Genomic DNA, 23,598 nt, shown 5'->3' with positions numbered 1-23,598 from the left:
GTGTAACATCTCTTCCTCTATAGCTCCCCCCTTGCCAGCCCAGGACTCCAGATGGCTGACATTCTTAAGCCTTGATTATTTTCTAACAGCATGCTTCAAAATGAGGGACTAATTGAGTGGCTTTATTATAAATCTAACACCAACATCTACAGGAACACTAGTAACATAGCAGATCATACTGAACCTAATGTAAAGAGACCAAAGCAGAAAAGACAGACTCAACAGGAGTGCAGACAAGGGAAAAAAAGAAAGCATTTTCTAAAGCAAGAGGTAACAGCGTTGTTGCTAACAGTAATAAAGCAAAAAGTGCTGCTATTAAGATTCACCTTCAGGTTACATTTCATGTGAAAGGGAGATATTTCATATGTCTACATCTATTACTAAGGACTCAAAAAATCTGTGTAATTACTCAATAGTTACCAAATAAATAAAGGCAAAACAAAGGAAACAAAAACAACCAAAAAGAGAAAAAAAGAAAAAAAAGAAAAAAAAAAAGCCAACCAAAATCCTTCCACCTTTGTGTCTTTTCACACAACAGATTGGAGAGCAGTCTTAACCTTTTTCTGCTTTCTGATGTTTCTGTCAAGGCTCCCATCTGGGTAGCAATCTTCATCAAACTGCCCCAAAAGCTCTGCCCTCTATTCTACAGCCACAGTTGTGAATGGTTTGCTTAACTGAGCACCAAAATAAAACAAAACTGCTTTCAAATGGTTTTCGTTATCATATAATCATTATCCAGGTCTGTGCCGGACACCTCACTAGATGATAACACAAAATCTATTGGGTCACAATAGGCAACACAGAAAAATACAGTGAAGGCATGAGGCTAACATTCACAGCGTCATCATGTAAACAAATGCACTCATTAATCTAATCTTTTTATAAAGAATGCTGACATGGCTGGAGCTGGCTACTTCCTCCGTTGCAGTTTGATGGTCTAATGCGATAAAACCAGGCTACATTTTGGGCTGTTCTAAATATATCATTTGTCTACAAAACTACTACTCTCTGCTTTACTCACACTACTGAAGCCTATCAAAAAGTGATTTCTACATATGAGCCATTCGTAGAAGTGGGTGACTGGAAATGAGCTTTTTAAAAATGGTTATTCTTGCCTTAGGGAGAATTGAAAATAGAAACGCTTAAGAGTAGGATACAAACTCCACCAAATGTTTTATTATAATTTTAGTTATATAAATGCACTTTTGGATTGTGTTCCATAAACAGTTTAAATGTTATGTTTGGCATTTTGACACATACAGCAACTTCTACAGGGACTGACATTGTATTATACTCTATTTCTGTAAGGAACAGAACATAAAACATGATATGGCTTTCACATACTGTGCTGAAAGAAGGCTTCCTGGATTTAATTCCCCCACAATACAACGTACATCAACCTCTGGTAAGTGCAGTATTAATTACTGCCAGACTTTCTAAAGCCCACAGCACAATTCATTAACAGCCATAACTGGCTGTTACAGAAGGCGTTATATCATTAGAAGGGGTAACATTAGGGTTCTCCACTCCAAAAACCATTTTCTTAGTTTCAGGAACTTGTCACCATGTGACCATAAAGGCTGACTATCAGCTGCAAACAGTGCTTATCAGTTTAATTTCTAATACAGAGATTAAAAACTACTCCCAGCATATTGAATAGCTCATTTTCCGTCAACAGGAGCTCTACAAATGTTTCCAGGGAAAGACAAACATCCTAAGTCTGCCAAACAAATGGCTTTCAGCTTTGTTGTGGTCTGGTCCTTTGACTGTAAGTTATGTTAGATACAGGGAAAGAATTTAATGCTGCCAGGGGACAAACAGCACGAAGAAAATCAGCAACAAAACACAGACACATACCAAGTAACAATCTTGAAGCAATTTTACTTGAACTTTATTGTGCTGATACATCTAAAACAACACAGATCGAGGAAATGGGGAGCCAACTTTTCAGCCAACTCTTTGAATAAGCTGAAAGACAGATTACAAGTGTTCCTGCATTAGCTATTGCTAGAGTTTCAGTAACAAAGGACTTCAAAAACACTGAAAAAAAGTTTGCTAAAAAGCAAGTCAGTACGCTAGTCAGATGCAGAGCCCATTTCCTGACCTCCTTCCCTCAAAGCAGGGAGGCTTTGCACAAGATGTTCTCCTGAGCCACATCAAGCTTTAACCATGTGTTAGGCTCCTCCTGGTAACTGCTCTCTGAAATGCACTCGATATATAATTGGGAGCCTCAATCAGGAAGGCTTTATGCAGCACACATCAGCGTCAACTAAAGAACAACATGAAAACAGACACAATACACATTAAGAAACAAAAATTCTGTGCATTTTAAGCTCTCATCCTTTCCCTGTGCTTTTCAAAACAGACAGACCCAAGGTCAGAAAGGACACAGTGCACATAAAAACTTCTAGTTTAAAAGCTCTAAAAAGATTTTAGGAAAAAGGTCTGAACACAAGCATTTGGCTGAGGAGCCAAGTTCTAAAAAAGGAAAATGAGAAGTGATTTTGTGCTATTACGTGTGCTTGGTAAAAATAAAAGTCTTGCATATAATGGCACTGCTAATCCAAAACAAAACAATTTTTTTTGGTCTAGAAGGAAGTGAGCTACTGTAGCATCAACACTTGTTTCCAATGAGACCGACAGACCGATATTCACTGGGACTGGGTACAGAAGTACATTTTTGGAGAATAATGACTATGACTAACAGCAGTAGCATGGGAAAAAAGCTCTAAGAATTCCCTTTTCTTTTAGAGCAGGGAAGTACTGACTATAGTTTCCTCTTCCCTAAGCAAAAGTGGCAGAGCCGTAATTAGCTCGTGAAACAAGAGCTGGAGGAGCTGTTGTGTCTCCCACAGGCCGCTCGCTCCCCTGAAGAGCGGCACTGCTGAAAACTCAGCGGTCAAAGCTGCAGCCGCAGTGAGAACTGCTGCTCGAGGGGGTGAGGCACCTCCAGCAAGGGCAGCCCCTCCTGCAGCTGAAGGATGGGTGTGGACAGTGTAAAGCTGGAAACCAGCCTTAATTCCTTTGTTTCACCACCTGAGGATGAGCAGACAAGCAGGCGGCGGCCCGTGCTCCACACCCCATCTCTTCTCAGCAAAGCCCTTTCCTCCCCGCTGAACCTCAGTAATTCATCACTCCCTCCACAAGTGCCAGCCCAGAGGCTTCCATCTCAACTCACCCTGAACCCAGGGTCATGCACACAGTTTGCTTCCAATGCACTGCGACTACAGCGGTGCTGACAATGCCGGAGTGGGCAAAAGCTTTCAGAAAAGCTTTGACAAAGCAAAATCGATAAGTAATGCACTGTGTGCTTACTGTGCTCAACACTAAGCACTCAACATTAAGGAAATGACTTTCCACTTCTGAATGGAGAGCATGGACATACCTTGCTAAACCTTCTCTGCTCATGTAAAAGTGAGCTAGAGTGGTTAGAGAAGCAAACACACTGGCAATCTCAGTCTCCAAATCCCATCAGATCTCTATCCTGCTATTTTGTACTGCTCCTCCAGACTCCCATTTAGGGAACCTACTGGTAGGAAATACTGACTTACAAACCACACCTTAATGTTATACAGCCCACATCAAAATGAAATGACAGCTGAGCCCGAGAAGTAAGTGCAGGCCGAGCAGGCAGCAGCCAAGAGCTGCAGGGCTGCCATGCACACCTCCAGCCAGCCATGTGCTGAGTGAGCTCCAGCCAGCAGGGAAGGGCAAGCTCTGCACCTGGCTTTTAGCTCCAGCACTAAGCATCTCCAGGTAACACCACTGGAAGGAGTAAGGTTTTACTTTTTCCTTCCAGAAATGCTGCCTCTCTGCTTTTCTCTGACCATTTCTTCTGTGTTTGCTGACCCCCTCCTGTTCTTATTACAGCTTCTGTTTCTCTTCCAAGTAGTTAGATTTTTTTCAGGTATTCCAATTTGCACAGATCCGCAGCACAAATCCTCTTCATCTAAATCGTCACATTATCTAATTTGCATTTCATTTCCTTCCTGCTTTGCCAGAAATTAATAATAACATCACCAATTATGCTGAAAAAACTCTGAAAAAACTGTAACCACATTACCTACTTTCATCCCATCTGCAGGGGCAGTGGGGAGCAGTGACATCATTACTTGCTAAGATGATATTGCCTTCCTCCTGCGGGCTGTTCTTTCTCTCTCAAACAAACCACAGAATGCAAGAACTTGTGTATTTTTCCAATTTACTTTTGCAACATTAATTTTGATGAGAACGATTTCATCGCGCAATCTTTTTAGTATTGGCATAAAACCCAAATACGGATATTCTCCAGTTTCCTATTATTCTATAATTTAATTTGATCTGCTGGTAAGTTCTGCATATTCTCTCCTTCAAACAGAGATATTCCAAGGAGCTCTTTTTTTTTTAATAAAAAACTACTCAAATAAAAAACCTTTTAGCGCAGTGCTATAAAGGACAGAGTTACAGAAGTCCTAGGTAAAGTGACATTTAAATGTACTTCCTGCAGGCACTCCAAAGCAGATTGGCTCGCCTGATGAAAGAGTAGGATTTATCACTACTTACTAAAATAGATAAGGCGATACAACTGTAACAGCACATTAAACACTTTAAGCTAAAAGGAAGAAACCAGAATAGTCATGCTCTGAGTTATTCCACAAAACTGTAGCACCTTTTCAGCTGAAAATTGTGTGAAAGGCATAGAGACTGCCTGGCCTTCAGTTCAGAGGCAACGTTTTCAAGGCCAGCTGAGGAGGACAGGACAGAACACACTTTCTATTTGTAGGCTCAACAAAATGACCAGCATGAAGGAGACACAGGGGTGTGACACCAAACCACAGACGTTCTCACTTGTGGGAAAGGAAGCAGCTAACAGCACCATTTTCTCAGTTCATAGCTCCATACGAGCTCATGTGTAAAACAGTACATGCATTCTGAACAACTGCTCAGAACACATCTCTTACAAAACCAGTTATTAAATACAGTAGTCAGGCTTGTGCAAGGTATACAATGCTTCACATTCTTCAGCACAGGCATTCAGGATTTATGGTAGGAGGTGGTAAAAGGAAACAAATTACAATACAAATGGAAAGATCAAATGCAAAAACCTACCTTTTGTAGACTAGTTGGATTCAGCTGTGTTTTGTCGATTATCTTTATGGCAACCTGAAGGAAGAGATCAGGATCAGTATTTTCCATGTGATCAACTGTCAAGTTACAACAAAATGGACAAATCCAGTAGCAAATTGAAAATTACACAAAAATACTTGAGTTTTGTTAGAAAATTATGTAATAATTTTAAACTGAAAGCATTTGAAATTAACGACTTTATTATTTATTATTTATTTCTACTTCAAACTATAAACAGGAGAGTGGAAAAATCTGATATTTTAATGCTATTAAGAAAGAGAAAGTCACTTAGTCTTTGACTTTACACTAAGATCATTACACATATTACAGTGGAAATTCTGATACCAGACTGTACCCTGATAGAGAGCAGGGTGCCTACAGATGATACTTACACAGCATAATTACACTATGGATTATGCAGAACTGACTGTGCATTGGCAATTTATGAAGATGCTTCTAAAAGCAAAGCTTTCAGAGCAAATCGAAAACACCACAAATTCTGCAAAAACTAGGTTCACCTTTGGAAATTCACTGCATATTTGTGTCACTTTGCTCCCTGATGGATACAAAATGAAAAACCACTTGTGTGCCATCAAAAAACCATTGGCTGTACTGCAGCAATTTGGGAAAGTTCATCCCTTTGCCTTTCTCACCTTCTGGGTAAATACTACACAAAAATGTTAAAAAGAACAGAATGAAAACTTCACAAAATAACCAAAAGAAATTCAGTACCATGGTAACTAGTCAGAGCCTGAAGATTTGAGACAATGAATAGGCAGAGATGAGCCTCAGTGCAATGCAATTTGGATACAGGCTGAGTTAAAACAAGGAGGAGGAATCTTGCTAGAATTACGTGCCAATTGGTATTTTTCCCTTCTAAATTATAGGCTAAACATACCAGAAGAAACTCTGCAGAAGCCAAGGAGATGGTGCCTCTCACAGAGGCAAGATGCTGCAAGTCAGCTGATTATAATACTTTGCTGGTACAAAGAAAGGGCTCTCAGTTCCCCTTGAATTTTTGGCTCAAATGGTAGACACTATGCCACAGCTCCCATTTCCCTGCATCACTCTGTGCCATCTTTGTAATCTCATCAACCTGTGCTTGGCAGCATATGGGATATAGAAAATCTTACACCAAAGCAAATTTGTTTCCCTGCATTCAAGTGCAAAAACACATGGGTAGTTATTATGAAGGAGAAGGAAGAGGTGAACACAGCATTCAATGCCTGGGTGTGTCACTGACTTGCATGATCCATGTGGTGCTTTCTGAAACTGAGATGCAAGATTTATTTTGAGCCCTTCTAGATGCAAGATACTGTGAGATGTCACCAAGAAACTATTTAAGAATAGTTCTGCTTTGAGAAATATCTTCAAAAGGTATGTTACCAAAATTACAGATCACTGTTTCCTGAAGCAAAATTCCATTACAAAACCTTGAGAAATCACTTCAAAAATACAAACAAAAGACATACACATGAAGCAATAGGCATTTTTATATTGGCAGCTGAACACAAAACCAAGAAAGATGTTTATCTCTACCTTCATGCCTGTTGAACTCTTCTCATGCAGGTAACAGTAATTTACTTTCTGGAATCTCTTAACTTCAGATTGGATGTAGAGTGACCACTACCTTTTTCAACAGCAGAAAGCATTACCGGAAAGCCATCTGCCCCAAGACCACCTATGCCACAGAATACAGCTGTTTCCTTAAGTACACTCCAGTCAGGAGAAACTGCATTTGCATTCTGACCCCTGCTATTCGGATCAATCTCTTAAAGATTTCAACTTGTTTCAAGTCTGGAGGCACTGGGTTTCAGCAAAACACAGCTCACCTCTCGCTCTGCGTGGTGTTGCCAACCAAACTGAGAGGTCTGACACTGGCAAACAGATTCAGCCCTGGAGATACAGGGATGATACACACCTCAATGTTCTGAAAGGTAGACTCACAGGATTGTTCAGCACGCTAATTATAGCCTTCAAGGCAGGACTGAGAGCACTACCCACATGAACACTAGCAGTACAGTATGCCAACATGGACTACGAGAGCTTGAACTGCTCAGAGAACAGAAGACAATTTCAGGCTCTTTGATAAGGTCCCCAAACCACAAACAAAGGAAGGCTGCCCTCAAGAACATTTTTCATGAGCTTGAAAAAGAAAATCCGGTTTTACTAAGCACAGTTAGTGAAGCATCAAATTGCCTCCTAAAGCAGAGACTTTGCTCTCTACACAAAGCAAGTCTGGAACAATTTCAAGCATTGTGTGCAGCGGCCAAGGCTGGAAGAATGAAAGTTTACCTACACCATTATGTCGCTGTAGCAGCCATGATATTCTGTGAGAGTATTAGCAGGATTACAACTGCCTTTGCTTTCGCCATACACACTGATAACGTGAGTTAAAACATCCCTCCTATGTGGCTTGAACGAGGCACTTAAAGCGGTCAAAAAAAGCTGAAACAATAAGCAAAGCAACCAAACTGCATTCTGGTTATTTTCTCCCTCTTCAATTTCACTCTTTTTTTCCAAATGATGAGCAAAAAAGACAATGGATTCCTTGGAGTCAGACTTGGATCCTGAAAGAATTCTGTCCTAGTAGGAAACTTTAACTTCCTGGCTATCAGCTGAATACTGCCTTTACTGAACAGAAGGGTCCATATGTTCTTGGCTGTGATTCCAACCACCTTGGAAACAGCAAAAGGTAGTTTTATCTTTTAGATTAATTTTGGCAATGTGGCAAATTTGTCAGAGGAAATAATCTCTGATAATTTACAGCAGCAAATATATGGCTTAAAGTCAAAGAATTAACAAAAGCAGATTTACAATGGAGATTCTTGATTTCAAATAGGCAGACAGACCACAGACAATAGTCTCCTAGACAGTGGATCTGGAAGGAGTACATCTAAACACCAGCTCTAGTACAAGGAAACCAACTCCCCCCCTCCTTACCTCCACAGGGAACAGGATATTCACTCCTTGGCCAAATTCAACCCTAAGTTGAATTGGTGTTCTGATCTCCCCCATAGGGCTGCTCATTTTTCCCTTCCTGTGATTTGAGGGTAGGTTCTCATTCTGAACCTCAACAGATACATTCTGAAGATGGAAATGGAAAAAGTCCTTAGATTTGCTTCCGTTAGAAATATGAAAGCTTTCACCTCCAAAAAGAAAATTTCAGGGGAGGACTCCAGATGTAAGAGGAATAAATACCCTAGAAGAATGCTTGAGCAAATACACCCACCTCACAAGAAGCCATCAGAAAAGTGCAGATTTGCTGCATGACTTAGGAGTTACTCAATACAGAGACATAAAAAAGGAATAGCTGTAAAGTGAAATGGAGCTGGCACAGCCACACAGGTAAAAAGATGATGAAAGTAGGGTTAAAATACAGCAAGGATGTGGGAGAGACAAAAACATGTTTAAGAGCAACTCCCAAAACTAAGTATTTTATTTTAGGTTTCAGTAGATAGGGTGGAAAAAGGAACAGGAACAAAGACAGGACAGACAGCAGGAATGAGTGTGTAAAGCAGGAAGTCACAAATTCAGGAAGATGAGAGCTGTCTGCTGAGACCAGACCAAGAAAATTATTCCAGGACTAAGCGTGGTTTGAAGAATCACCTTTCTGTTGGTAGCAACAGCGACTTATAACACAAATACAAAATGATAACATAGATTTAGAAATTGAGAGCTGTTTGTTTTTGGGTTTTTTTTTTCCCACAAGGGAAAAGTGAAGAAAGCACCTTATCAGCCTTCTGGCAGAGCCATTTACCACCAAATTCTTGAGCTCAAAACTTGCAAGGAAAAAGCAGGGAAACAGAAAGAAGGGTTAAATACAACACACTTTCCCACTGCTAATTGTGCCTGATGGAAACACACCATGCATGCCTACCTTGGCTACTGCTAAGCCTCACTTAGGAGGACAAACAAATTACTGTACTAAACAAACTGGAATGTGCACAGGTCTATTAATTAGATAAACAACTGGGTGAAGAGATACTAGGTTGGAAGTAAATAAGAGTTTTATAAGGATCAGACCTGTGACCCATCCTGTTCAATACCTGTATCAGCGGCCTTCATCACTATGGTTTGACCTCCTATGTTAAGTTTGTTGAAGGAATTAAGAATCAATGTCAAAGACAGTGGAAAACAGGTGTAAAAAAGCTTGGAAATGAGAATTAGCAATGGAAACAAGATTCAAAGTACAAAGTGCTGATGATGATCACGACCAAACCAAACATAACTGCTGTGAACAAGGTAACTGTAATCTAAGGACGGATCCAATAACTTCTGTAAGGGCAAGGGCAGACTAATGGCAGCGGGGAAACTGTCATCCAGTATGTTGCAAACAACGCTGGCCACATACATCTAACATAGGAAACCACTATCAATGCACTATAGTTCATCTAGCAGGAAGAAAGTCTTGCACATCTCTCCTACAAAAAAGGAGAAACAGTTCAAACTACCTTCAAGTTATTCTTGCAAAAGTAGCTTGTTTCCTTCAAAGGAATGCACTCCTTTAGGTACCCTGAACCAATGGCCAGATCCTTGGAAGCACTCATGCTTTGAATTGACTGAATGGCATCTATCCCATGAGAGCTGCAAAAACTTAGTACCTAAATCTTTCCAAGTTTGGCCAAAGATTTGATGGCATCCCATGATTTGCTGAAATCTCAAACAATAACAGCACACAGCTGTGTGCAACTAGAAGAAACCATAGCTGTATTTTTGCAAAGCAGTGTGTCACAAAGGCTCCAAATAGGCTCTATGATACTTATCTCCAACACTCATACCTACAATAATAGCAAAGAAATACTAAGTATGTGTATTTCCTGTGTTAAGAGCCAGTACAGAGGGAAGGAAATTTAAGGGGAAAGTAATTAACTGAAAACTTTTTCTAAGAAAGAGCACTAACTTTAACACCAGAAGGCAACTGCTGACCACCAGAACTGACAGCTTTGAAAACCAAACCAAAACAAATAATCCCTCTCAGCAACTCTTGCAAAGTGATGCCTCCTCAGCTTTTCCCAGTGACATTGGATTGGATTCCATATTAACTCATAAAAATAAATTCTCCTGAAGTACTATAATCAACTACTTAGTTTTCTTCAAAAATTTTTGCTTTAATCAACATTTCACTAATTACACAGGTTTATCAAGAATAGGTCAACAAGGAGTTTCTCTCTCTTTCAGTATGTAGTGTTGCTACTAATAAGATCAGCACTAAGATACACCTTGCTGTAATGAGCAAACAGCAACATAACTTTCCAAATCAGAACCATCATTAGGTAGAAGTTATTAATTATGTTACAGTGGCATGCAGAAACTAATTGCAGGGCTGAGTTAAACACTATGTAGAGATAGGAGAGTAAGCCTGTCTGCACCACACAGCAGAGCAGCAGACTCACAGAACAAACTGGAATGTCTTCCCAGAGCTGCAGACACTGGCAGAGCTCCTAGGAGACGCATCGCTCTAACCAGAAAATGCTGTACTGGGCTATCCAGACCAAGCAGATCACCATAATCAAGGGCACGGATTCACTGCCTTTTCTGACTCCACTTCCAGTATAGTCCTGAGCCGTGCTGGTTAGCAACACCAAGAGGCAATCTTCCTAGCAAGCTTATTTGATTACTGTATATTCAGCCTGTTTTCCAGGAACGGAGAATTTAGACACGAATTCTGGTACCAAGCCTGAATGTAATTCACATGCACAGAGATTTGTAGAAAATGCAAATTTCAGAGACCTTTTTCAAAAGAAGCTATTTGAGGATCATTAGAACTAAAAATGCAGATTTTATTTTTAGGCTTTCTTCCTAAATCAGTGTTAATATCTCTAGTAAAAATTTCACAGACTCGGACAGCATTATTTTAAGAGATAATCCCAATGACAGCAATTCACTGTTACTCATTCCCATACCACTTTACCTCTCTGCCTGTGAGGATGTGCCTCGCCAGCTTTACTTTTGCAAAATTCCCCTTTCCAATTGTTTTGAGGAGTCTGTAATTTCCAATATGTGGTTGCTCATCTGCACAGGAAGCTATAGAATTCCTGCAACGAGCTCCAGAGCGCCCAGTTCGAGAGGAAACTTCCTGTCGTCCATCTCCATGGGACGTGTGCTGCAATGAAAACATACACACATAAGGCTGAGAAATAAAGAAAAAAAATCATATCAATGTTGAGACAGTTTAATACTACTGATAAAATGAAAATTCTTCTCCAAGAGGGTTTTTTTCTTCTTGTGCTGAGATGCCTGTTCCTACAAAACTTCATGTCTGGAAATACACAAGACAGTCTGGAGAACTATGGAAGAAATGTTAACATATATAAAAACCACAAATATTAATAGGTATAATTAATAGTAATTAATAGCACTTCTTCATCTCCTGGCAAAGAGCTTATTTCTGAAAGAGAAGGTTCCCCTCACATCCCTTAGCTCCCAGCTCACGCCTGCAGTCTATACACCATTCTCATCAATTAAAGCATTAGTCACATACACTCAGTAGGCTGCAGATGTGGAGCAAGTGCTCGGCTCCACATAAGACAACAGGCTAAATTTACTGCCATCCCAGAATTCCTACATTGTGCTGTCTGTCTAAAGACATCCAGAGGAGGTTTAGGACAAAAAGCAGAAGGTATTCTTAATTCTCTCCTCTTGAAATGTTAAGATTTCCTGCTCTCTTTGCTCATTCTTGTTGCTGATTAAAGTTTTCAGAAGCAGTGGCATTCATCAAGAAGTTAAAGCATTAGCCTCAATGAATCACAGAATCACAGAATTGTAGGGGTTGGAAGGGACCTCCAGAGATCATCGAGTCCAACCCCCCTGCCAAAGTAGGTTCCCTACAGCAGGTCACACAGGTAGGCATCCAGGCAGGTCTTGAACATCTCCAGAGAAGGAGACTCCACCACCTCCCTGGGCAGCCTGTTCCAGTGCTCTGTCACCTCACTGTAAAGAAGTTCTTGAGCATGTTTGTGCGGAACTTCCTATGCTGCAGTTTCCAGCTATTTCCCCTTGTCCTGTCTCCACTCACCACTGAAAACAGGCTGGCCTCGAATCTTTGCTATAACCCAAATACAGAGAAGCTCATTTTTCTGTTCAAACACTACTCAAGCATGCAGGTCAGCTTAGGAGGATAGAACTTCAAGGTTCCTTCAAAAGCAGAACCACAGAATGGTTTGGGTTGGAAAGGACCTTCCAGATCATCTAGCTCCAAATATGTAAGTATGTAGAGGCTTAGCTATCATTCCCTCTGTTTCAGCGTCTCAGTATCAAATACCCTTTCACTTACAAAAACATAACCGTTAGGTATCTGTTACACCAAGAGCCAACAAGGACTTGCAACAGTGTGCTCAGGTATCCGTTTAACATATTGTTTGTAGCTTCATCTTTTCCATAAAGCACCACCTTTAGAAAGGGATCTTCAAATGTATATCCCATAGGTAAATCTACTCAGTTTCTATTGGAGACATCTATCTTGTCATCCATTGGCAGAATGGAATAAGCTTTGTTTCATATGTTTTATACTGCTTTGGGAATTCAAGAATAAGGATTAGGCTTACCATATTATAAATACAAAAAGCAGCACATATACAAGCCTCCAAGAAAACAACGTTCAATAAAGGATTTAGAAGTATGTTTTCCTCTCAAGTAGTCTAAGTATACTGTTCTGTTTCTTAAGGGAAAATTACATTTTCTGTATGACTGAAGTACAATTTCTGTAATATAATGGTGTTTATTTTCCGAATAATGCAATTGCTTTCTCCCTCCTTGAAGTCTGTATCATATAGGGCAGCAAGAAGTTATCTCCATTTATCCCGCATTCCCTTCTGCTCTTTCCAACACTTGCCGTGCTGTTTATTTGAGCCCCAAAGGGCCCCATGCAGTTATCTATCCCTTCAACTTCTTCCTGCATTAGTTGTAGCTTTTCTACTCTTGCTGAAACCCAACAGGGACAGCCAAAAACCTGGCAGACAGGTTTCAGTGTGAAATCACCACAGCAAAGGGACAAGAGATGATAACTGAAAAGTTGACAACCGTGGTACAAGCAGAAATGAAAAAAAAAAAACAAAAGAAAAACAAAACACATGCTTGCATGGCACTTGGCAAGTTCATGCACTATTTAATAACCTGATGTAACCCTGTGACCACATACTCTGGCACCTTACGTTCCTCGGTTTGTTAATTTGAGTGCAACAGCTGTGATCAAATTATTTTTAAAAAGCCATTTGTTTCATTTACGAACTACTAGTGATAGGAAGGCTAGATCAACCCGCAGAAATCTGTTACAATAGTTACTATTTAAAAATAAAAAAATAAATGGTGGTACATATAATGTTTTAGTGTCAATCTGGCTTTGGCTTCTCTTTATGGCCTGGCCATTGTTACCAGATTTCTACTTCCAGTGCAGCACTTAATTACTCTGGTCACATAATCCCTTTACTTTAATAAAATACATGTAGCCTCCCTAAGCAGCTGCTGTAAGAATGATTAAAGACTAGGAAATGTTTCTTGTAGTTCTTTTCAGAGCATTCCAATTTCTCCAACACCTTTAGTGGGGTTCATGCTTGCGCTGCGCACACCATAGCAGCAGCTGTTGCAGTTGGACAAAACACAGAGACTGCATTTGTATCTGACCACCCAACAGTAATCCCAAATCTGTGAATTACTGCTTCCCAATCCCTTCACATGCACAACTCTCACTCCTGGTTCTTCACAAATATTACCTTACCTTTGGCTGCAGTGCAATACAGTTTCCTCACATGTACCTTATTACATGTTCCTGATGATTGGCCCATCCTGACCTACTTAGTATTTTAGCAATCTCCTCCTAGTTTTTAGGAATGGCAGTATACATGTCTTCCAAACCACTAACGGCACAAGAACCAAAAGCGTAAGAACCATAACAAGATCTACATTGAAGAGCTTGATAACAACTCCACATTTTCAATTCTATCTCAAGACCTATAACGGCTGCTAAGTGCTTACCAATAGAGCATTCTCAAGGAGAGGATCAACAAGACTACCTGCATCCTCTCCAACAGCTGAAGGAACTATTAAAGCCAGTGAAATCCTGTTCCAACAATTTCACTGCTCTGCATGCCATTAGTGCCAGGCCAATGCTGGATGTCCAGGATGCCCTCTTCATCCCCACATGCAGTGGCACAGCAATGCCAATCCTTTATACTCCCCTAAACTTTGACTTCCAACACACCTTGTAACAGGTAATGCAGAGAATTTCTCTGTCAGCTCCTAATACCTTCAAATGTCAGTCATTCAGACCTGCTAGAAAAAAAAGAGCAGCAACTGCTGATGCTAGATATTAACACCCTCCTAAACTGCCATCCCTTGCAACCAGGGGCTGGGATGTCCTGTACAGGATCATGAGGACATTTCTTGGATGCGTTAGAGGAAGGCTCACTTTTAATTCACATACAGCACTCCAGGAATACAGCTGCCCTATTTATGCAGCACTACACTGAGCTGATGATTTACCTCAGAAAGGGAAGTAAAGCAGAACTAATTAGGTGACAACCTTTCCACATCTGGGCACGTGGTACAGGCACACACACTGCCTGAGCTGCCTGACCTACCTCACGTGCAGTTCAGACATGGGCATCAGGTACACCGTACTCTCAAAGCAGAGAACTTGTGTACAGTCTATTCATAACTCATCTTCCTCATATTCTCCTACTCTGTATAAGCATTATTAGATAAAAAACAGATACTTACATATTCTATTTAATGTAGTAAAATACTTCAGTTAATATGTTTTGAGAGCCTCATTGTCCTCTGTTGAGGAATGACTTCTTGTGTCCTATCATTTTCTTCAGGCTTTCTAGCTTCGCACTTAAAGGCAGGAATTAACAGCTGTGAACTTATTTGGATGAGTGTTGATAAATTTAACATAATCTCCTTGTATGGAGGTTTGCATTTCCACCCTAACTCTGATTATTTCTTTTCAAAAACATGACCTTTTTCAGTTGTGTTTTTGGAATATCAAGCTGTGTGTTCCTAAGCAGTTCAGTTCTCTCCAACTGACTCGCTCAGAGCTTGCGTTCAGCTCCATAGAAATCTGTCCATTTACAGCAATACCTAATTTCGACTTCTATTTCATCTCACATCAGTAAATCTATTAGCGAGTCCTTCTTCTGTCAAATACAGAATTATACTGAACAGAAGACAAGCTTTCTAAAAACTCCAGAAACAGGTTTACAGTTTCAACGTGGGTTCTTTTTTTTTACTGATGGAAATGAAGGAAGAGAAGTCGGTAGCATACAGTACTAAAAGGTGCAAAGTCAAAAAGCCATTTCTTTGAGCCCCAAAGGGCCCCATCCAGTTATCTATCCCTTCAACTTCTTCCTGCATTAGTTGCAGCTTTTCTACTCTACCCAAATCATTTTCAAGAATCCACAGAAGAAAAGCTAAATGGCGTAGGCAAAAAGTACGAATATAGCTGGTCCAGGAACAGTTCATGTCAGGCATTGGATTGTAAAGCATTTGACTACTCAGCTTCCTAAAGGCAGCTTCCTCAGCAGCTACTTTGATGCAGCAAAAAAGCATCACTGCAGTCTATCAGCTCCTATCCCCTCCTGAAGAAACGGTGCAGGGAAGCCTGCTATCCTGAAAGTGGAGACCTGAAGGAATGGGACTAAATGCTATGCGTGGGCTTGTGGACTAGTCAGTGCTCCTGCTTATTTTAAAATCAAGGTTGCCTGAATGCCGCTTGTGAGAAGACAATGTTTTCCTCTATATTTCAACAAGCATCAGGTTCAATTTCTAGATCTTTTGAAGACTTCAAAGGCTTGCTTTTGTTTGTTTTGCACATGGTAGGGAGGTCCTCTAAGAAAACCTGTAAGTTTCCAAGCCAATTAGACCCCTGTCCCAACACCACTCTGCTAATACTCAACCCATGACTTGGAAACGCAGTAAAACATCTCCACTTGTGTGACCTCACTGTGAGGGACTGAGCCCAACACTAACTGGACCTGGAACACAACACAAAACCCACCTTTTCACAAAAGCCTTCCCCCAGTGATGAGCTGACATCCTTTCATAGCCAGACAATGATTAGCATGAAGAGAAAGAAAAAGAAAAGTAAAAAGCAAACAAAGTATGAATGTGCTGGTTAACTGAAACTGCTCTGGTAGGTGTAAGCTTCATCCAGTATCTGTATGCTTAGAGAGATCTTAACATTCCGAGCACTGAAACCCACATGGCAAGGGATGACTACTGTCAAAGTTGTTGTAATAATTACAAAGGTGCCAGCAGCTAAGGAAACACCAGGAAGAGACAGAATCTGATATTCACTGGAAGAGCTGAAAAAATATGAAAAAATCCAGCACGGCAAGGACATGCAAAAATACCATATGATGGTCAATAGGAAGCGTTTTTTCTGAAACAGGGAGGACAAATGCTATCAACATTTTTGTTTAAAGTGGTCACAGTGCACAGTGTCAAAAATTACTTTCCAATCAACCCAATGAACAAAGAAAAATTAATCTTACAAAAATCTCCAGGAACATTTACCACCTTAGCTGTTGTCGTGTCTGCATGAAACACTATGCAGAGATGTTGCAGAGCTTCTGGGAGAGCTGTCAGACCAGCAAGAACCGCGACAGTCTCAGCAGATTCACAATTTTTAATTATAGCTTAAAAAGTTACAGCCTAATCTTTACATAACTAATCACCTAAACATTCCAGGACACAATAAACATTTGAGACACTAAGTAGATCTCTTCATTACTGCATCCTGTGTACATGGCATATAAACACATGGGAATTTGTCACCCTCCGCATCTTTCACAGCAGTAACTTAAGGAAAACCTATCAGGACATACATCACAGACTTTCAAAGCACCCAAATATTTTAAGTTATATGTTTTAAGACTAACTTCCCTGCAACTCTTCCTAACAATCCATTGCACTTTACTTCACATCTATCGTTAATACGTTTTCGAATGCACAAACTGCTGAGTACTACTCACGGTAAGAGAACAGAGATTAGCCCTAAAAATATTCACAGAGGGAGTGTCTTATTGTGCAGATATACCCGTGAAAAAGCAGAGTAAGGTATCCTGTGACTGCTTACAAAGGAATTCCGCCGGCAAGTCAAAACAAAGACCTCAGTTTCTACTAACGACTGAGGTTTCATGGCAAACACTTGGCCATAATTATCTACCTAAAAATCAGTATTCAATCTTTAAATCATTGTTTATTATAAAATATCACATTATTTTCCTGTATTACACAATAGAAGATAGCAGTAAGGTATTTAATTCCCTTGCACCATTGACCAGTGCACAAAGCAGGACACGGAGGGGGATGGACCTTGTCAGGCCCACTGTGCTGTGCTTATGTATGCATAACTCTTGTGCTTCATCACATATCTTTAAAAGGTGGTTTTTAAATTAGCTCACTACATAATCAATCTTAAGGAACAACGGCCATGGCTTCCATCTCATGAAATTTTAAATGCTGTCTTACAAAGGCAAATGCTATCCAACGTGGCACTCAGTTACCAGCCTACGACAGCAGATTTATTCACTGAGCAATGGCCATTGTGGCTGCTGGGATCGAGTGGAACAACTGAGAGGGTCAGGACTCAGCAAGAAATAAAGAGACTTTCTGTAAATACAGTGTAGTCGGCGAAGAAGTGGAAATGCTAATTTGGATGCTTCCACTGTGAAAAGGTGGAGGACTTGCTGCACAGTTCCTGGCCTGCTGTCGTACTCATTTTTTTATCTGGTATGACACTTTGGGAAAATGAATAGCCAGTTTAATTAGGTCACATTTGTCTGGTTTAAAGAGAACCTTAAGAGCAAATACAATCTTTGTATACCTCTTGACATACATTCCCAGTTCTGCCTACAGGTGTGAGTGGAGGACAGGAAGAAAGGAGGGCAAAAACCAGCAGTGAGAGAGGCCAAGGCAGCGACAGCACAGCACAGCAACTTCCTCCCAGCATGGGGCAGCACACAGGCAGGTGGCACAGACTGATGCACGACAGACCTCCCTACTTCACAGAGGAAATATTGCTAATGAGGGGCTCGCACTCAGCTCTCAGACACTTGCAAATTTTGGCCATAGCCAGCCTGTGCTAAAGGTATGTGACAGAGCTGGACACCACCACCCTAGAGATGAGGGTGGGATAGAGCTGACAGCCCACACTACAGCCTTTGGCAAGGGACAGAGCCTGCCCTTCAGACGTGCAGGTTTCAGCCCAGAGTTCTTCACCTCTCACCACTACAGGCTGTGCTGATGCATTTGATACTGTTTGGGTCATACTCCATACAATGTATGAAAGAGGGAATTTGTAATTCCGTGATTAGCGCTGAACAACAGCGGTGAAGAAATCCTGCTTATACAATCAAAAAGATAAGTCTGGGGCCGGTCAGAAAAGCTTTTTAAAAGCTCTTTTGTTGCCTCACATTATCAAGATCTGACATTTACCATATCTTTCAAGCCAAAGTTTCTTTACTGCTGATTAAAACGGATATTTATTGACATCAGCCTGGGGAACAGTAGCTGAAGAGCCAACCATATTCTAACCTTCATCAACAATACTGCCAACTAAGTCGTTTCCAGAATCATCATTGTCAGTAATTACATGCTAAACAAAAAAAAACCTCGCAGTCAGTTTTCAAAGACCACACTGAGCTTGCAGATAGAGAATTTTGTTTAGGCTTTAACCCTGCAGGAACAAATTTTATTTGAAAGTTAATTTCTGTTTATATGTACACAAACACACAGAGCTCAATGAGCTGCTGCTTTACGGGCCAAGAATTCTTATTAACCTGAGGGCTTCACCGGGAGGCTGACAGCAGCGTTATCACAGGTGTGCTCAGCACCTTTCAGGCCTATGCCTTAGCAGCAGTAGGCCTCTACTCCCCATACACACTCAGTGATTTTTAGAGGCTGATGATCTCCACATTAAGCAGAGCCAACCTCGACACGACACAAGCCAAAACCAAAGCGACCTCCATTTCTGATCCGGCTGCCACCAACAAGGCAGCATTACTTGGTGGAGGAGGAAGTTGCAGACGCATGCTATTTAAATATCACATGAAATGGAGATTAGGGAGACAAATGCCTCCACTCTTAGAATTCCTCAGGCTTAAGTCACCTGTGATGTGTGGTCACTGGGGATTGTCTGCTCACATCAACAGGAATGTTCCCAACTAGAATTAAAACAGAGAATCTGGCAGGTGAGTGAATTGGTAAGAAATCTTAGGAGGAAGTCTACTAAGTTTTGGATATTAAAAGCCAGATCTGCTCTTTCCGTTTTCTTTCAGTAATTTCCATAGCTGTGTTCTGTTCTACAGACTGCTTCTTCTAATAAGCCACACTGAGAGGTATTAATAAATAAAACACAGGAACATCAAGTCTGATTTTCTAACTAATTCTGGCATATGGTCCCACGTTCTGTTTTTCTGAGCTACTGAAACAATGTAAAAGATAAATAAAATGTGAGCTGGTAGTAGCACGAGAACACAATCTGAATGGTGCACCACTGCAGTCATTTGTTAAAGAGAAAAAAACAACCCTATTTTAAGTTGTCCTAGCCTTTAGGCTGGCTTAAATCAAATAGAACCAAAATTCTAAGACATATTTCTAGCCTTTCCCATCTGAACTGGATGGTCCTCTTTTCTCCTTTGTGTCAGTATTTACAGCCACACAAAACAGAAATAAAACCACTGTTTTAAAGGATTCATTTCAGTCAGATCACACAGCTGACCAGACTTGTTGTACAGCTCCGTGATTATCAGTGCCAACACAAACCACTGGTGGGAAGGGGCAGCCAAGGCTGATTCCTGCAGCAGCCTTACAACGGTGGAACTGACAGTGATGAGACGATACTGCACAGGTTGTTCAGCAGGGCAGAAGCATCAACTGTCCCCTTCTGACGGCAATACTACACAGCCTAATTGGTTTTTGTTGTTGCTGTTGAGTGCAACCACCATGGTACTGGGCTATCAGGTATCCTAGGCACTAAGAAATGTACAAAAAACATTTCTGCTCTTGAAAATTATATAAATAATGTAATAAAACAAAAATAAAAATACACCCCAGATGAAGTGATTAAAAATATTTAATTTTAGATATTCTTCCACCTTTACCCAATTTAACTCAGAACTTTTATACTGGAGAAAAATATGAGAGAACTGTCACAGCTGTCCCTGTAAAAGAAAATCCACGACTGTAGAGCACAGGCAATGCTGCCCTCATCATCCCCTTCTTAAAAAACCACACCATGGAGGAAAGCATTCTGATTACAGATCTATCTGTAATAGGAGAAGTCTGATAAATAATATATAGAATAATGCCAGCTTGTCTATTGTCTGCAAATGCTCTAATGCATTTCATATCTAACTGGTAATAATAAATCAAGAGGCAGCACTAAGCTTTACAGTACCTTAAAAGTAAATTTTTGAATCTATTCTCAACTTCACAAAATCTTCTTTAAATAAAAAATTCAATGGGACACTTTTCCTGCACAGAATCCTTTTGTACAGGCTTGTACAAGCACAGTTGCCATCACACTGGCGTTGTTCAATAGCAAATTTTTCACATTAGACACAGTCGTGGAGAGAAGAGCATATTTTAGTCTCGCTTTTACTCAAATTACTTACATTTGGAATTCAGAATGGTCTGCAGCACTGACATTACCTTCTCTTCCCCTCAGAAACACAGCTGTGCAACTAACAGAGGTTCAAATTAAATACTTCAGTCTAAAACTTTGCTATTTCATGCTCTTAAAAAAAATTAAACTAACCTTCCACACCACCTGTATTTCGTTCTTTCTATCGACACTAACATCTTGCCATTCCTTGGGAATTTTTAGGGTATTTGTCCTGTTCTCCAGGACCTCACTCCTCCTGCTCCTATTTCTTTGTTCCTGGTTGTCCTCCATCCTGTCATATGCACAACCCTCTGTGGCTCCTCTTTTCCATCATCTACCATCTTTCCACACTCTTTCTTCCTCCGTGGATCTTCTCTCCCCTCATCACTATTAAAATAGGATTGCTCATCCTTTTCTCCCTAAAAGTCCTTCTTCTACATTGACCCTTCACTTCCAGTTTTGGATGAAGGTCTATGCCATTTCTCTTATGCGCAGGACACAATTCTGCAGATGGCAGAAGAGAAGGGAAGACAATTCTGAGAACCTCTCCTTCACTTGTGTCCCCTGAGCAGCTGGCAGTCACTGCTGTGAAAGACATCACCAGTGAGGAGCTGTTCCACCTTTGTGGTGAGCAGCCAGCTCATTTGCAGGCAAACAGCCAGCTCCCAACTGCCCAAGTGTGAAGTTCCTATGATCACAGATCATCTGGGATGCCTTTCCTTTCAACACCAGGTGACTCCTCGCCAAATTCTTTAATCTGAGGCACTTACAGCTTGATGGCTGCCAGTGGCTTTGGGGGAAAGTCACTGTGACAGCATTTCCACTTCAGCAGTATGTGCATGATGAAGCACCTCAGTGCTATCCACCACCTTCAAAGAAAAAAAATCAAGTGCTGACAATTAGACCCTGTCTATTTAACAGGAACTGCCAAGTGCTGAACGTGGTTAACTGCAAGTATAGACAATGATAATTTACGTGCACCATCATTCTGGAGGCTAACTCCACATTCAAAACTGCATGTATAGGCATGGATAAAATACGATCAGCTCACTTATACCACATTCAGCACCAGCCAAGGCTTTCTTAGCAGTGGTAATCTTCCAAACAGCATTGAGAGGGTCCACCGCCATGCCCCAAAGGCTGGCTGAACACCTTGGCACTTCTTAAGCTATCTGAACTTCAAAGAGTCCTATGAATATTAACTAACTTCTCTTAAGTGGAAGAAAATCAAGGGTTCCGTTCACCTGTGAAAACACAGCATTGGGCTTCAGGCTGGAAGAACAATTAGTTGACGCACCAAAAGTGCTACATTTTGTATGTAAAAATAAAACAGTTAATTTTGTATCCATTTCCAGCCTATGGGTAACTCACCCAGACTAAATGTCGATTGAAATTTTAAAAAGGCAAAGCAAGTATCCATTTTGGTGAAGTCCTGATCACCAACAGTCAGAACGTGAGAGAGGGCTTCTCCAGGGCTGCAGCACCTTACTGTGGGATCACTGCAACGGATCTGGAAGCGACTCATGTTGGTTGCCTCCTGCCAGTATCACTACCTACAGGTATTTCTGTGGTCGCCAGCCAAAGCACGGCAGTTGAAAGATATGCCTTAATCAAAACCTAAGGCGACTCATCTGCAAGCCAGACAACCCCTGTATGTTAAATTATGGAGATGACTAAAGAGAAGTGTCAGACCAACGTTTTGAAGTGAGAACAAGGTGCCTTAAGTGGAAGATATGTAAAGCCTAACTTCAAGTGCTAAAACACTCTGCTTGTGAATAATGCATTTCATCAAGCACATGCTAAGTCTTTCTACCATTAAGCTATCCATAGCGGGGTTGGAGTTAACCACACTGGAGAACCTTATCTAAGCAGCACCTAAAAGGATTTACTGGAAGGCCTCCATGCGTATACCTGGAGCTCCAAAGTCTCAGTAAGGTTTATCCACAGACAAAATAATTATCTGAATAAACTCTGTATTTTCTGGAGTGTGCTGCATCACCTCTCCCCACGGCATAGGAAGAGTCACATAGCACTTTAATTATTTTCTTCCACAAGGCAGGAAGCTCACTGAGATTTTACAACCAAACATGCTTAGTTGGCTTTTTGTTCAATGCAGCCCTTAGCCTGCAGGTTGCATCTAGTGCTAAAACAAATAAAGATCACAGAAGTTAGAAGTGCCTATTATGTCAATAAAATCCAAATCCCTCGTAATGCAGTAATTGTTCCACGCAGCGTGTTTTCCAGTGCTTTGTCTGGTCTTGTTTTGAACAATGGGGCAACCATCACCTTCCTTAGACTATTTATGGGCTGAACAATCCAACAGTTTTTCCTGATCTGTAACCAAAGTTTCCACCTTTTATGTCAGACACATACGCAAGCCCTCACAAAAACCCTCCTCTGTCAAGTTAAGAATCTCATCTCTATAGAGCCCCTGAGAGCCTTTACAGAAAGCTCAATACCAAGTTCACCCATCGACTCATTTCAGGCTACAGCAACTGACAACTCCCTTCTGCACAGCCTCTGCATTTTCCCCCAGCAATGAAAGAGAAAAACGCTCAGACAGGATTACCCCGGGATCAAGTAAGTTTTCATACAGAAGAAGCACAGCTCTTATTTGCAAAAAGGGAGGCTCCCACCCAGCTTCATTTTTGGCTGCCTGCTCATGCGGTACCACCTCTCTATTTTTTCCCCTTTAGCCTATGACCTGCGCGATTGTTAACACAGCGGCTCGGCTCGATCTCGTCAATAAAACCTAAGAAAAACATAATTAAAAAGGAACAGGCTCTCTAGATCGGAAGCGGATTTCAATAAAACGGACCTTTCCGTGCCATCGGCACAGGTGACGGAGCCCAACAGCGTCACCGCCGTGCAGAACCCCGCACACC

At 41.0% G+C, this 23,598-nt stretch overlaps 1 protein-coding gene across 10 annotated transcripts in view; it reads right to left on the bottom strand.

The window, feature by feature from the left end:
- MARK3 (microtubule affinity regulating kinase 3) overlaps positions 1–23,598 on the bottom strand; it is a 60,440-nt gene that overhangs the window by 35,778 nt on the left and 1,064 nt on the right. For all 10 annotated transcript variants that reach the window (XM_048947499.1, XM_048947500.1, XM_048947501.1 and 7 more), the window contains exons 2-3: positions 11,021–11,212; positions 5,089–5,142 (exon numbers count right to left, since the gene is read on the bottom strand). In XM_048947499.1, coding sequence (XP_048803456.1) covers positions 5,089–5,142; positions 11,021–11,212 — 246 coding nt within the window. The remainder of the gene's footprint in view (positions 1–5,088; positions 5,143–11,020; positions 11,213–23,598) is intronic.

This window comes from Lagopus muta, chromosome 6 (genome assembly GCF_023343835.1).
Source record: "Lagopus muta isolate bLagMut1 chromosome 6, bLagMut1 primary, whole genome shotgun sequence".
In the NCBI taxonomy this organism is placed as follows: domain Eukaryota; kingdom Metazoa; phylum Chordata; class Aves; order Galliformes; family Phasianidae; genus Lagopus; species Lagopus muta.
The sequence above is the reverse complement of the archived record's forward strand: the minus strand, read 5'-3'. Positions and strand labels throughout refer to the sequence as shown.